At 43.5% G+C, this 16,816-nt stretch overlaps 1 protein-coding gene across 1 annotated transcript; it reads right to left on the bottom strand.

Moving 5' to 3' along the window:
• Positions 1–361: 361 nt before the first annotated feature.
• Positions 362–6,445, bottom strand: LOC311050667 (uncharacterized protein; the record flags this gene model as incomplete). Its single annotated transcript, XM_084064753.1, has 7 exons — positions 5,762–6,445; positions 5,130–5,294; positions 4,756–4,898; positions 4,344–4,376; positions 1,438–1,489; positions 826–988; positions 362–519 (listed from the first exon to the last, which is right to left on the bottom strand). Coding segments are annotated over exons 2-7 (639 nt in total), but the record flags the coding sequence as incomplete, so codon positions are not given.
• Positions 6,446–16,816: the final 10,371 nt, after the last annotated feature.

The raw sequence follows: 16,816 nt of genomic DNA, 5'->3' as shown, positions 1-16,816 counted from the left end.
AACCCAGAGAGTCCCTGGAATCCACTTTGAGAAACCCTGGTCTAGATGAGGCTATAGGAGGAAGGGGTGTGCCCACTGGTATTTGAAGGTGACACTACCTGAGAAGAGGAAAACCCCGGGGTACCTGAAAGTGTGTGCTGTGCGTGCCACACCCACACAGAGAGGCTGTCAACGTAATTGTGGACTCTTGGCACAAGAGGGACTGTCGACTGACAAAGAACCATTTCAATAATATTCTACCTAATGTTAATCCTTCGACCGGCAACTCTAGCTTCCGCTCCAGTCGTGCGACCTGCAGGATCTTCTCCGCATGAACTGGGAGCCAGGTCTCGTACAATTTGGGTGCAGTGTCCGCACCAGAGATCTGACCACCAGTCAGATCTCTGGTGTTGTCCTTGATCCACTTCACCCTGTACACCGCCGTGTCCTGCATGTAGGTCGCAACTTGGCATAACGGTTGAGAATTACTTCTCAACCGCTCTTTCAGTTGTACAGCCCACTCGTCTGATATGGTACATTCTGTAAAAAGAACAAAATGTTGTCAGTCGCTAAAAGATGGATGTTTCGCGTAATCAGTCATCCCTATCAGCAATATTGTGTGTTAAAATAGTTCTAAAACAACTATAAATGCTATCGTGTGGTGTCTGGTCATACAAGCTACTGTAGTTCCAAAATTCCTCACATTCACTAAGATCAGGCTCTACTCAGATTTTCTGTCTGCGACAGTGTTCCCTAAACTTGCGGATGTTATGTTTTGGGAAAACTTAAGCAAGCAAATGTGCCACATTGTTGGAACTTCCTTCTATTTTTCCGTTTAGTAATGACCTGGTATGACCGCTGTTCGAACAGGACCATCCTCGGGTGCTGGTTGTGGTGCTCGGCCATTCACCCTGAGCGCTGACCTCAGCTTCTTTCTGAGGTTTCGCAGCCTTTCCTCCAGGTACCCACTGGCTGGACGGCGGTTCCGTGCTGGGGTGTACCATATGACCTGCCAAGAAATCAAAATGTTTGATGAATAGAGATTTGGCACATTTAGATTTTTTGACAGCGTAGCCTTGAATTAGAACAGGGTTTTTCTGCACATTTGTCTGTCCCAAGAGAAGGCCAATTATTGTCCCTGCTTCCAAGGGCATGACAGCAGTGGAAATCACACATCACAGTAGCGTTTCTGGAAGGAGTGAGCTGTATTGTGTCTGTTAAATGATTTAGCATTTTAAGCTCAATGTATGCTTCTCAACGGTCCGTTACTGAGAACTGCAGACCTACAGGCTGACCGCATGTTGTGAGCTTGTAGACTTGTAGTTTTCAGTATCAGCGACACGTCACAGCAGAGCATATATTGGGCTTAATACTAGGGGTGTCACCAAAATGAATAATACATTGAAAAGTAAAAAAAAAAAGGTTAAACACGAAAAAATAAGAAGAAAAAAAACTCACGCTGCCACTGCTTGATGAGTCTTTCAAGCAGGGAAATGCCTGAATTATGCTACAATGGTTAGCACTTGAGAATGGCAGTAATACCATCTGAGTGCCTCTGTGGTGCCACAGAGGCGCCACTACTACTTGGTGGTGCCACATTTGACACCTTTTTTTAAGGTGTAGTGTGGCTGAACGGCCACCATGTGGCGCATGTGAGTCCATGAACTCTACAGTACATTATTAGCAACAGGGGAAGGGTGAATGCATTTAAAAGTGAATGTTATTTTTATTTTTTGTAAGCATAGAAAATAAGGGAATGAGTCCTTAGGATGAATTGAAAAGCAATTATTTCTTTAAACACAACTGTGTTTCATGGTGGAAGAAGTGCACAGACATTTTACTTAAGTAAAAGCAATACCACAATATAAAAATACTCTATCTTTATATTTACTTATTTTTAAATATACTTACCAAAAGCTAAAGTTTGACAATGTTTGAAAGTAGCCGATCTAGCTTGTAGATCGGCTACTTTCAAATGGCTGTGGTACAAAATGGGGCTAAAGTGGTTAATATGTATGTTTTATTATATAACAATTTATATCTGAAAAGTAACTAAAGTTTTCAAATAATTGTAGTAGTGGAGTAAAAGTACACTATTTGCCTTTGCAGGTGTAGTGGAGTGGAAGTGAAAGTGCACTAATACTCCAGCACAGTAAAAATAAAACACTTCATAATTTTCCCCAAGGTTCTATGGGACCCAAGCGGGATTCATACCCGGGCCTCTCACCTTTGAAAACCATCTCACTGACCTCTAGACTACCAGCTCGGTTAACATAACGGCTGTATGTGATAACATCACACTACACACAGAATGGGGCATCTCACTTCCAGCTGAACCAGTGCTATGTTACTTGAGTAAAAGTACAAAGGTATTGGCATCAAATTATACTTAAAGTACCAAAAGCTAATGTAGATGGTAAGAGAGAAAGGGAGATTTTCATTTCATTTATTTCAATTATGGTTTACATACAGTGGCATAAAAAAACATCATACTGTATTAATTGCAGTCAGTCAATGTCATCTTGCAAAATGCAATGGAAAAAATATATAGGTATATATATTTAGGTCTTTGAAGCTGTGTCTCTCTGTGAAGCAATGCTCTCTGTCTCTGCACTAGCTTAAGCCCCCCTCTCTCTCTGTCTCCAGTAGCCTACCAACTGGGCATCGACTGCCTTTTTCAGGTCAACCCTAAATGCATCTAATTCTCTCTGGTGGGATGTTAGTAAGTCTGATGTCTTTCTAGCTGTGTCTCTCTGTGAAGCAATGCTCTCTGTCTCTGCACTAGCTTAAGCCCCCCTCTCTCTCTCTGTCTCCAGTAGCCTACCAACTGGGCATCGACTGCCTTTTTCAGGTCAACCCTAAATGCATCTAATTCTCTCTGGTGGGATGTTAGTAAGTCTGATGTATCTTTCTGATACAGTATTGCCTTTCAATGAAATGCTATTTTGATATATTATTTTAGAATATTAGACAAACCAAACACATCAGAAACAACAGTTGTGTAATGTAATCTGTATCATGGTGCCCCAAGTAGGAATCGAACCCTGTTCTTCCACTTGAGAGAAGCATCAGAAAGATACAGACTTACTAACTCAGACTTACTAACATCCCTCCAGAGAGAATTAGATGCATTTAGGGTTGACCTGAAAAAGGCAGTCGATGCCCAGTTGGTAGGCTACTGGAGACAGAGAGAGAGGGGGGGCTTGAGCTAGTGCAGAGACAGAGAGCATTGCTTCACAGAGAGACACAGCTGAACGACAGAAAGCATGGAATAGAGCAGAGAGTATCCCAACATGGTTGACAAAGACCTAAATATATATACCTATATATTTTTTTCATTGCGTTTTGCAAGATGACATTGACTGACTGCAATTAATACAGTATGATGTTTTTTTTATGCCACTGTATGTAAACCATAATTGAAATAAATGAAATGAAATGAAAATATCCTTCTCTCTGTTACCATCTACATTAGCTTTTGGTACTTTAAGTATATTTTGATGCCAATACCTTTGTACTTTTACTCAAGTAACATAGCACTGGTTCCGCTGGAAGTGAGATGCCCCATTCTGTGTGTAGTGTGATCTAATCACATACAGCCATTATGTTAACCGAGCCGGTAGTCTAGAGGTTAGTGAGATGCTTTTGAAAGGTGAGAGGCCCGGGTACGAATCCCGCTTGGGTCCCATAGAACCTTGGGGAAAATGATGAAGTGTTCTCTTTTTACTGTACTGGAGTATTAGTGCACTTTCACTTCTACTCAACTACACCTGCAAAGGGAAATAGTCTACTTTTACTCCACTACTACAATTATTTGAAAACTTTAGTTACTTTGCAGATATAAATTGTTATATAATAAAACATACATATTAACCACTTAAGCCCCATTTTGTACCACAGCCATTTGAAAAGAAACTTTCAAACATTGTCGAACTTTAACTTTTGGTAAGTATATTTAAAAATAAGTAAACATAAAAATAGAGTATTTTTATATTGTGGTATTGTTACTTTTACTTAAGTAAAATGTCTGTGCACTTCTTCCACCATGAAACACAGTTGTGTTTAAAGAAATAATTGCTACTTTCAAAGCCCACTTAGTGCAATTTACCAAAATACATCTTGATAATTTAACCCATACAATTATTTGTTTAACTTCTAAACAAGTTCAGCTTCAATTGCAGCCTCTGTTGACTGGAAGCAGCCCTGTCTCAAATAGACACAACATGCCTGTGTCTGGGCATTAGTTGCTCTCTACCGCCATCTAGTGGCACCACAGAGAAAAAAGCGGTACCACAAAAGTAGGTGGTACCACAGAGGCGCCAGAGGGGTGCCACCCCTGACATTATGAAGGTACAACCACTGTAGCTGCCATGGCCTTTTTGGTCTCCGTCGTAGGACTGTAAAACAGAAATAGCACAACTATTCATCATATCAAGTAGTTCCAGTGCGTTGATTTCATGTAACTAATAAACCATTTTTAAAAGACAAATCAAATCACACCCGGTGTGTGGCTAACATAAACTTAACTTCAGTCAGTCGTCCAGTGAAGGTTGCATTGGTGCCTCTTAACATGTTACTCCATGGTAGCTGATCTGAGCATGGTTAACAACTAGCAAATATATCCCTACTAAGTCATATTTTAGCTCTCAGGTAAAGTTAGAACTTGGGATGATCATACACCCTTAAAGTTGCCATTTAACCACTTAAACCCCAGCATTGGTATTGTGATCCCTATTCAACATAAAACATAAAGATAATTTAAATCTGTTGAAGTACTTCTCTCCAAACTTCTCTATAAGGTGAGACGCCAAGATCCGGACAAGGGCACGTCTCTGGGATGTGGTGATTATATTTGTCTCGTCAAGGTCCCTCACAATCGGCTGTCCTTCTGCGAACGTTGTAAGAACCTGACGGACATCCTTAGAAAATTGCAAGAAGACACAACATTGCAGACTTATTATTGTTTAGTTAGGAATGGGTGATATTAATTCAAATCAATATCACCATTATTTCAAACTTTTGTCTTGATTACAATGAATGCACTCATTAATTAGTGTGTCAATGTGTTGTGAGCTTGTTGAGCACCATTTTCTTTTTCATGCAAAGCAGCCACATTTATAAGGCTTAAATGGTATTAAAGCAGAACTTACAAACGTAGGAATTATGTGTATTGTCTGAATCATCATGAGGGCTTGGGGTTCAGGTGGGGTTAGGGGATCAGGTGCGGCCGATACCTCCATGGGGGCTTGGGGAGTGGCAGGAGGTGTGGCATCAGAGGCTGTAGCTTGTGCATCAGGTGCAGGCGCCGGTCCAATCTATACAGATGACCAAGGTTAATATAATAAATGTAGGACAAAGAATAGAGCACCGAAGTCTGATGTAAATGACGCATCCTACCTGGTTTGCGTTGTTCTCCTCCCCCCCCCCCGCCCAATTCTTACATTTTTGCCAGAAACAGACTGTATCAAATATAACTGACTGACTATCATAAACGATAGTCACCTTCCTGACAACATCGCCGGGACAGTCTGTTTGTTTTTGGACCTCAATGCTTATGAGACGATTTTAAGATGACCCAACTATTCTACATAGAGAAAAACTTCTACAAACCAGGGGATGAGAGAGTGACGTCAGGACTTCCGTACTCTATTGGAATCCCCAATAGAAGACCCTTTTGAAGACAACCAAATGATATGTGGACAGTGCTGCAGCATACTTTTAGAGAGTGCACTTGGGCTTCACCTTATACAAACATTAAGTGATTAAACAAAAACGTACTTACAGTACCACTTCTCACTCATTTAAAGAATGCCAGTAGTCCCAGTAATCACGTCATCCCAGTAATCACGGCATCCCATCATTCCAGTAGTACCTTCAATCTGTCCCAGAAGTCAAGTGGTTCTTCCTACCCGGTACTCAAATACTGATCATTTTCAATCGATGGACACTTTAAGCAGCAAGTATTGCTAAAAACAAAACTAATATGGGGGTAATGTCAAAATAGGCCTTTTCAACATATAAGCCAGTCAAAATACTATTTACAGTCACACACAACCACACGCACACCTGGTGGCAGTTAGGTGATTCTAAAAATGTCTGTTGCGCAACGAAATGTATAAACTGTCATCCTCTACATCTTCTCTGTACGACTTGGCTGCATGGAGGGGATGGTGATCAAGCAGATCTCTTACATTTACTGCTACCAACACCTGAGTGGGAATGACACTGTATGCATATAAATGCCTATCAAACCACTGTGTTTCCCACTTCTTTACAACAAGTTTTATTGTTGGTGTGGGTGACGTTTGCTCCAGTAGTAGAACTGATTCTATGAGACCAAATTGAGGCTCTCCATCTGGATCATAGGACAGGAATACAGTCATGCCTGCTCTATAGTCAGTTCCCTTAAATGTAACCCAGGCTGGCACATACACTTCACTGAAAAGGGGAATACCTTCTAGCCCACTTTGGACTTTGGACTACTGTGCAGTGCTTGGGCCCTAAATATGAGCATTCCAATGTGTTTCTAATGCTCAAAAAGCATAAAGTAGAAACCAAGTTTGCCAAAAATGACAAAGATTAAGGTAAGTAAACACATTTTCAAAACTAATATTTATTTGAATGTGCAAAATAGAGGTCCAGCCACACCCAGTCATAAAGATAAGCATTCCAACATGTTTCTAATTGTCAGAAAAACATGATTTAGACACCAGGTTTGTATTTATAGCTCATCTGGTTCAAAAGTTTTAGCCAAAACCTTTTTCAGGTGGTGGCCATATTGGATTTGGCCACAATGATGATTAGGCTGATTCACACCAAATTACCTGTGGCCCTGGACTGTAATATGTTGGAAGTTTATTTTTGTCATAGAATATCAAATTAGAATATTACACGTTTCTATGTTTCCCTAAACATAAGTTCTCTTGTTGGAAGTAGTGCACCGGTTATAAACCCAATTGTTGCCATCCTGAAACTCTTCAACATGTCTTATTTGAATGCGATAGATCTAGAGAAGTGAGCCAGCATATGGAAGGAATTGGCTTCAATATTGAAATAAATAACAAATCATGCAGGTGTGGTATATTCAAGAGAAGGAAAAACATGTTTTCTTTTGGTGGATGTTACGGCCCTATGTGGCCTCATATTGTGTTGTAAGTGTGACAAGGGTGAAATGAGGGGTTCTTAAAACTTTTGTAATTTGTTTTTATTGGTGCTTAATGTGTATAATTGCCTCATTTAACCCCACCATCTTATTATTTTTGTACCAATTATTATTACGCACTGTATTGTTTATAATTGTTTTCCCCATGATCCCCTGGTCACATGTATTGAGAGACATTGAGTGGCAGAGCGGCAGTCACGCGGTCACGCCCAAGGCCACGGTCATGGCCAATGTCCCCAGACAGACTGTCACCACGGACAAATGAAAGAAGAGGGAGGTGTGGTTTGGCAGGTACAAAAGCGGAGGCGGGACCGTTTGAAAGAGGAGAACAGAGCACCCAAGTGACAGAGGCGTCAGTGAGGAGAAGGACAGCAGAGGGGAAGGTTGTGCCGAGACACGGAGTAGAGGAGTGCATAGATGAAGTAGACATACCAGCCACCTAGGAGTTTGGAAGCCGAGGTGTGCCTACATTCAGAGGAGAAACCAAGAGGAGAAAGCGATCGAACCGAAGGGGAGGAAGAGGCGAGTGAGACCAGACCATATGAGAGACGAGTGAGACCAGACCATATAAGGAGCGCTGAGACTGGAAAGTGGCGATAACGTTGCATACGCAACCAACTCAGCGCCAGGTGTAAAAACCTGGCTGGCGAGTGAGTATTCGAACAAGCAACGTTGAATCCCTGTATAACCACTGCCTGAGACAACGCAAATGTATCGTGTAAATGCACAGTGAACTGGTCTAGATCTCTATAATTGCAGGCGGAGAGAAAGAAGAGAGAAGACGAAGACGACTGGCCTCAACCCCTTTCCCATCTTACCCCCATATATGGACATGCAGCATTACCCCTGAACAAACCGTGTTGAGTATCTTGAAGCACTTTATTGGCACAGCACTTTACTTGAAAAGTATTTGTTGCAAAGAAACCCCCCATGCTAAGGAACCCTTGTGATTAAGCCCCGCGTAATTTGCACAACTTTATAATTTATTTTATAGTTGTTGTGTAGATTAATTGTGTTTTGTATGTTTATATAGGTTTTATTAGTATAGTGTTTATTTGATTGTTTTTAAGGCACAGAAGCCAATGTATTAGGGACCCAATAAATATGACTTACTTTTTTTGATACACTGTATTCGTGTCCAGTTTCTTAAAGGGATATTCTCATGCCAGTGTTGTATTCTCAAAACCAAAAGTATTGAAACTTACCAGTTAACCTCGAACCTGTGAAAGCCTGAAGAAGAAGTTAAAGTGTATTCAAAGGGGACTTCCCTCTATAACAAAAGTGGCGTAGTCGACAAACAATTAGTTCAGATAGGACTCACAGTAATTACGCACCCAGCACTTTATTGTGCATTTATATTTTATTGTTGTGAGTTTTATTCTGGATTATTTATTAAAGGAGAAGAGTGCAATAGTACAAACAAATTGCAAGTCAAATGTGATACAATTTCGGCCCTGTTCACATATTTGGCGTTGGCGGCAGGACTGGTTGAGAACAAACACATGAGAATACCCTTAAGAGAAACTGTACTGTTTTGTTGTTTTTGTTGCTTTTTGTTTTTTGCTTTACGGATTCAGAATGATGATGATGGCGGTGTATCCCGGTGCCCCATGGTTACCCACCTTTGGTGGAACAGAAGGCGAGAGTAAATATAGGGAATGGAAAGACCAGATTAGAGGATTATTAAGTACCCAGGAACTACCAGAAATCAGGAAAGTTGCTATTATAATTAAAACGCTAACCAACAAAGCTAAACGGCAGATTAGTGTGGTTGAGGAGGGCGAACGCGACACAGTGGCAAAAGTTTTTAAATACTTAGATGCTGTATATAAAGAAACTGTCTCTGTCGCAGAAATGCGCTCACTATTCTATCGGTGCGCACAGCGCGCAGGAGAGAATGTACAAACTTACACCCTGAGACTTAGAGAGCTGTTTTGTGGGCTGCGGCAGCACAACCCAAGCACCGCTCCCTCCGAAGCCATTCTTCGTGATCAGTTTGTTATGGGTTTAGCTGAGGGCCCCCTGGGCCAAGCCTTAAAAATATATGCTCGACGACACCCAGATGAAGATTTTGCTGCTTTACGCGAAGAAGCCTACCTGTTAGCTGCTGAACATGGAACTACTGAAATAACGTGCCACGCTGTTAATCCTATTTCTGTCCCCTACCCTTCTCAGGACCCTGCTTGGAGAGAAAAATTAAAACAGGAAATCATGGACGACGTAAAAACTCAAATGCAAGGATTCACGCAGGAACTCATGAAGGAAATCAGACCGCTCCTCCGCACTGGCACCAATGACGCACGAGCGCGCACTCCACCGCCACCTGAGCGACGGTATACGGCCTCTCAGCGCTACGAATGGGATGAAGGAGGTAGGCCGATATGTAGCCAGTGTAGACAGGCGGGTCATATAGCGAGATTCTGTAGATCCGACCGAAGTCAGTTAAACTAGTACGCCCTGTCGCCGAGGTCCGGGGGGCAGAGGTGCAACGTTCACAAAAAAAGTTAAGGGCCAATGAAGTGTTTGTGGGGGAATGTCCGACAATTGGGATAACAATGGGGGGAGTCCAAATGAGGGGTTTATTAGATACGGGGTCTCAAGTCACATTGATGCAGCAGAGTTTGTTTAACGAAAAGTTCTCGCAAGATAAAATGGAAAATGGGCCTCTGGTGTTTAGCCTACGGGCAGCAAACGGCCTTGATCTACCCTATTCTGGCTATGCCATATTCGATTTAGAATTAGAAGGACTGAAAATACCGGGAAGAGGAATCGTAATTGTAAAAGATGAACATTGTATTGAGCCGCTGATCATTGGGATGAACGTAGTCCACGCAGTGTGGCATGCATTATTTAAACTCTCTGGGAGGTCTGTGTTTCCATGCCAACAGGAGAGGACACCATGGAAAAAAGCATTCGCCGCCTGTAGGAGAGTGGAGGCAGTGACCCACGAAGACGGAGCATTGGGCTATGTGTGGCCTGTCGGCCGACGGAGAATCCGAGTCCCCGCCCGCAGTGAGTTAGTAGTATGGGGCCGTGCCTGGAAAGGTCCAAATGGAGCCGAATACGAGGCCCTGATGGAGGCCATGCCGGAAGGAACTGATCTGGGAGTGGCCCGAGCGTTGGTCACCGTGCGTAATGGCCGAGTCCCCGTGCGCATCTGCAACCCCCACGCGTATAGCGTGACCGTGGGCAGACATCAAAAGTTAGGGAAGCTATATCCAGTGGAGGAGGCCGACGTCCGTGGACGACGAGACCTGAACCTGTCCCTAGGAACCGACGGAGCCGTGGAAGTGTCCCTGGTGAGCATCGAAGACGAGGGACCCGTGAAGACCTTACCTGAGGAGATGGAGGCGTTGACCCGGCGAGATGACCTACCTGACCAGCAGAGAGAAGAGCTGCATGCGATGATGTGTAAATGGAAGAAGGTGTTTGCAGTCCATAATGAAGATTTTGGGCAGACGGACGTGGTGCAACACCAAATACCAACTGGAGACGCGGCACCCATCCGCGAGAGGCACCGACCGCTGCCGCCCTCCATGTATAGAGAAATGAAGACCTTATTGAGTGACATGCTGGACAAGGGAGTGATAAAAGAGAGTTGCAGTCCCTGGGCAGCGCCCATTGTCCTGGTGAAGAAGAAAGATGGCAGCTGGCGTTTCTGTGTCGACTACCGTAAACTGAATGCCGTGACGCACAAAGATGCCTTCCCTTTACCTCGGATTGAAGAGACTTTAACAAGCCTGACCAAGGCTCAGTGGTTCTCCACACTCGACCTGGCCAGCGGTTATTGGCAGGTGGGTATGGACCCTCGGGATCGAGAAAAGACAGCGTTTACCACCCCTTTAGGACTGTTCGAGTTCCAACGTATGCCGTTCGGTTTATGTAACGCCCCCGCGACCTTCCAAAGATTAATGCAGCGATGCTTGAGTGGCCAGGTGACAGAGTCATTATTAGTGTACCTCGATGACGTTATTGTATATTCACCTGACTTTTCCTCTCACATGCAGCACCTTGACCAGGTTTTCGAGCGGCTGTGGAGACACGGATTGAAACTGCGCCTCGATAAATGCAAGCTTCTCCAACCGGAGGTAAAGTTCTTGGGCCACGTTGTAGACAAAGAGGGAGTGCGCCCGGACCCTGAAAAGTTGGCTGCGGTAAGAGACTGGACCCCACCCTCGACTGTCCGCGAGGTCCGCGCTTTTCTAGGTCTGGCTGGTTATTATCGCCGCTTCGTGTCCTCATTTGCTGCCATAGCTAGGCCGTTAAATAGTTTGTTGATCGGAGTCCCGAATGATGTGAAGTCCCATCAGTGTAAAATAGAGTGGTCCCCTGAATGCCAAAACTCGTTTGATGCTCTTAAAACTGCCCTTACGCAGGCTCCAATACTGGCTTATGCAGATTATGACCGACCGTTTGTAGTGTATACTGATGCGAGTGGCCGCGGGCTCGGCGCCGTTCTGGCACAGGTCCAAGATGGCCAGGAGCGAGTAATCGCCTACGCCAGCCGAAGTCTACACCCTACCGAACAAAATGATGCAAATTATAGCTCCTTTAAATTAGAACTCTTGGCACTTAAATGGGCAGTGACCGAAAAATTTAAAGATTACTTAACTGGCGCTCATTTTACGATTTATACAGATAACAATCCTGTTGCGCATCTTCAAACAGCTCGACTAGGCGCGGTGGAACAGCGCTGGGCAGCCCAGCTAGCATCATTCACCTATGATATAAAGTACCGACCTGGAAAAAGCAATGCGAACGCAGATGCCCTGTCTAGGTTCCCTGTTCAACCTGTAGGAGTGGCCGTAGTGGAGTTGGCACCGGTGGAGAGAGAGGACGGGTGGGCTGGAGCTGAGTGGCGGGGAACACAGGATCGAGATCCGGACATCCAGATGGTGAAGAGTTGCGTAGAGCGGAGGAAACTGCCTACCCTTATGGAGAAGAGGAGTTGGTCACGGGAAGCCAGGCAAATGTTACGACAGTGGGACCGGTTGCGCATCAGAGACAATGTGTTGTATAGGCAAGTGATTGATCAGCATACACAAGAATGTTACTTACAGCTTGTTTGTCCAGGGGCGCGACGAGAGGAGGTGTGGAAAGGACTCCATGAGGCCTCGGCACACGCCGGAGTGGACCGGACTTTGGCGCAGCTTCGGCGCCGGTTCTACTGGCCGGGCATGGAGGGGGCGGTGCGACAGTTCCAGCGAGGTTGTGTTGCCTGCAGCCTACTGAAAGACAGGATAGAGCCCAGGGCCCCCTTACAGCCATTCGAAGTATCGTATCCTATGGAGGTAGTGGCTATTGATTTTCTCACATTAGGTAGGCCGAATGACGCATGGCAGAATATTCTTGTAGCAACCGATTTATTCACCAGGTACAGTTGGGCTATTCCAACGCGTGACCAAACTGCGCCCACGACTGTCCGTGCGCTTTGGACACATATTATTCAGCCATTCGGTTGCCCGGCTCGTTTCCATTCGGACCGAGGCCCGAATTTTGAATCCGAATTAATGCAGCAATTGTGTCATACATACGGTATTACTAAGAGTCGCACCACCCCTTACCACCCAGCTGGTAATGGGGGGGTGGAGAGGTTTAATCAAACACTGTTAAACATGTTGCGCTCTCTAGATACTGATCGCCAAGGCAGATGGAATGAACACTTACCTGAGTTAGTACACGCTTATAACAATACTGAACATGGTGCGACAGGTTATGCGCCTGCGTACTTAATGTTTGGTCGCCACCTGAGGCGTCCGGTAGATGTAGCATTAGGAGTACCGTTGTCACAAAATCGAATGGGAGTGGGAGATTGGGTGCAAGATCACCAGAAACGAATGGCCACAGCGTATAGGACAGCCGAGAAAAAAATGGTGCATATAGCAGGACAGCGTAAACAGGTCTATGACCGCCGAGCCGGTATGCCACCATTGTTACCTGGAGAGAGGGTGTGGGTACGAAACCGGAACCGACAGGGACAAGGTAAACTGGGCCCATGGTGGGACCCAGAACCTTTTGTGGTATTGGAGAGGGTGGGGGATGCGGGCCTAGTATACAGGATCCGACCTGAAAAAGGAGGGCGAGATAGAACGATCCATAGGAATGCATTAAAAGTGTGTATAGCCCCCAGGTCACCGATGGAGAGCCCCGAACCTGCCCCAGTAGCCGAACCGGTGGGACCAATATGGCCGCCTTATGTAGGGTTTTTCCCCGGTCCTAGGGAACCTGAAGGTCCGCGGCGCTCTGGAAGAGCGAACCAAGGACAGCCACCTGAGAGGTACGGGCATGACGTTTAGAACCAGTTGCCAGGGACTGCCAACGAAAAAGTAGGGGGGAATGTGACAAGGGTGAAATGAGGGGTTCTTAAAACTTTTGTAATTTGTTTTTATTGGTGCTTAATGTGTATAATTGCCTCATTTAACCCCACCATCTTATTATTTTTGTACCAATTATTATTACGCACTGTATTGTTTATAATTGTTTTCCCCATGATCCCCTGGTCACATGTATTGAGAGACATTGAGTGGCAGAGCGGCAGTCACGCGGTCACGCCCAAGGCCACGGTCATGGCCAATGTCCCCAGACAGACTGTCACCACGGACAAATGAAAGAAGAGGGAGGTGTGGTTTGGCAGGTACAAAAGCGGAGGCGGGACCGTTTGAAAGAGGAGAACAGAGCACCCAAGTGACAGAGGCGTCAGTGAGGAGAAGGACAGCAGAGGGGAAGGTTGTGCCGAGACACGGAGTAGAGGAGTGCATAGATGAAGTAGACATACCAGCCACCTAGGAGTTTGGAAGCCGAGGTGTGCCTACATTCAGAGGAGAAACCAAGAGGAGAAAGCGATCGAACCGAAGGGGAGGAAGAGGCGAGTGAGACCAGACCATATAAGGAGCGCTGAGACTGGAAAGTGGCGATAACGTTGCATACGCAACCAACTCAGCGCCAGGTGTAAAAACCTGGCTGGCGAGTGAGTATTCGAACAAGCAACGTTGAATCCCTGTATAACCACTGCCTGAGACAACGCAAATGTATCGTGTAAATGCACAGTGAACTGGTCTAGATCTCTATAATTGCAGGCGGAGAGAAAGAAGAGAGAAGACGAAGACGACTGGCCTCAACCCCTTTCCCATCTTACCCCCATATATGGACATGCAGCATTACCCCTGAACAAACCGTGTTGAGTATCTTGAAGCACTTTATTGGCACAGCACTTTACTTGAAAAGTATTTGTTGCAAAGAAACCCCCCATGCTAAGGAACCCTTGTGATTAAGCCCCGCGTAATTTGCACAACTTTATAATTTATTTTATAGTTGTTGTGTAGATTAATTGTGTTTTGTATGTTTATATAGGTTTTATTAGTATAGTGTTTATTTGATTGTTTTTAAGGCACAGAAGCCAATGTATTAGGGACCCAATAAATATGACTTACTTTTTTTGATACACTGTATTCGTGTCCAGTTTCTTAAAGGGATATTCTCATGCCAGTGTTGTATTCTCAAAACCAAAAGTATTGAAACTTACCAGTTAACCTCGAACCTGTGAAAGCCTGAAGAAGAAGTTAAAGTGTATTCAAAGGGGACTTCCCTCTATAACAAAAGTGGCGTAGTCGACAAACAATTAGTTCAGATAGGACTCACAGTAATTACGCACCCAGCACTTTATTGTGCATTTATATTTTATTGTTGTGAGTTTTATTCTGGATTATTTATTAAAGGAGAAGAGTGCAATAGTACAAACAAATTGCAAGTCAAATGTGATACAATTTCGGCCCTGTTCACATAAGCCTCTGAGTGTTTTCAGTGCCCTATTTGGTAATTAGAGGGTGGAGTGGAGATTGGAGGAGTGGCGTGATGTCTGGAGACACACCTGGGCCCTATTCCACGAAACGTGAAGTAGAGCTAAAGCCTGGCTTTAACACCTATCCTGGCTTAATTTAGTCAGGATTAGGGCTGATCGGTTCCACAAAAGCTGAATTATCTTGAAGATTAGTTTAGCCAGTTCACCCTGGCTAAGTTTAGCCATGACCCGATTCCACAAAAGAGAATTGAAGCAAGCCTACCTTAGTTACCATGGCAATTTAGCTGTGAAGTTGGCCTGGTCAGGAGCAGGCTAACTATGGAATGCCAAAAATGCCGTATCTAGATATAAATACATAAATAAATACATGAATTTATAAAGCAAGAAATGTTAAAATAAATAAATAATTGTGCAGGGAAATGTACATTACATTACATTACATTACAGTCATTTAGCAGACGCTTTTATCCAAAGCGACTTACAATAAGTGTATTCAACATAGGTAGGGAACGAAAACTACTAATCACCAGAAGTTTTAAGTACATTTCCTGCAAAAACAAGCAACCAAGAGTATACCTAGCGCTAAGGTAAAAGTGCAATATATCAGCTACCTACTTTCTTAAACAGATGAGACAAAAATGGCAAAATCAAATGGGCACGAGCTAAAACAAATAAGTGTATCGACTAAACAAGATCCAATAAAACAATACAAAAATAAAACAAGAGTTCGTACAACTAGTTAACAACAAGTAGGCCAGGCAAAGAGGAAGGATAGTGTTTCCTGAAGAGGTGGGTTTTCAGCCTGCGGCGAAAGATGGGCAGTGACTCTGCTGTCCTGACATCAGTGGGAAGTTCATTCCACCACTGTGGGGCCAGAACAGAAAAAAGTCGTGACCGTGTCGATCGACCAGAAGGACCGTTGAGTGGCGAGGGAGTCAGTCGCCCCGAGGTGGCAGACCGGAGTGGTCGGGCAGGGGTGTGGGCATTGACCAAAACCCGGAGGTAAGAAGGAGCTGTTCCTTTCACTGCTCTATAGGCTAGCACCAGGGTTTTAAACTGAATGCGAGCTGCTACGGGGAGCCAGTGCAATGTACAATTAAATGTATTTATTTATGTATTTATATATTTATGTATTTATTTATTTGTATATTTATGTTTTTATTGATGTTTTTAATTATTTATTTATTGAATTATTTATTTAGACATTTAATTATTTATTTATGTATTTATTTACGTATTTATTTACGTATTTATTTATTTATTTAAACATTTAATTATTTATTTATGTATTGATTTCCTTATTTATTTACGTATTTATTTATTTAATTATTTATTTAAACATTTAATTATTTATTTATGTATTTATTTCCGTATTTATTTAAACATTTATTTCATGAATCATTTCATGCCGTATTTCATTGACGGTATGTTAATGAGGGGGCAGGCTTTAGCAATCAAACCCAGAGCGATCAAACTTCCAGACCATAGAGCTGGTCAGTGGTCAAATGTATTACTATTTTGTTGATGATGATAACTGTGTTTATGTTTATAATAATTTGGTTTGATTTGATAAATTAACAAATAACAATGAAAGCCATAATATATTTAAAAATATGAAGCAAAACTAAATAATATATAACAATAAATAATAGGGCGGATTTAAGAAGTTAGGGGCTCCAAGCAAAGCTCTGGTTCGGGGCCTCCTCCATGCGTTGCGCGCGCGCAAACATTTTTTGCATTAGGGCCCAATTTTGCAGTTTAGGGCCCATTATCCCTAAACTTCTTTACCATTTTTTACTATAACATTTTTTGCAAAATGTTGCATTATTATTAATTTTCTTTATTAATTGATTATTATTTTTGCCCTCAAAACATTA

This window comes from Gymnoscopelus microlampas (assembly GCF_963454915.1).
Source record: "Gymnoscopelus microlampas genome assembly, chromosome: 8".
Classification (NCBI taxonomy): Eukaryota; Metazoa; Chordata; class Actinopteri; order Myctophiformes; family Myctophidae; genus Gymnoscopelus; species Gymnoscopelus microlampas.
This window is presented reverse-complemented; position numbering and strand designations above follow the sequence as displayed.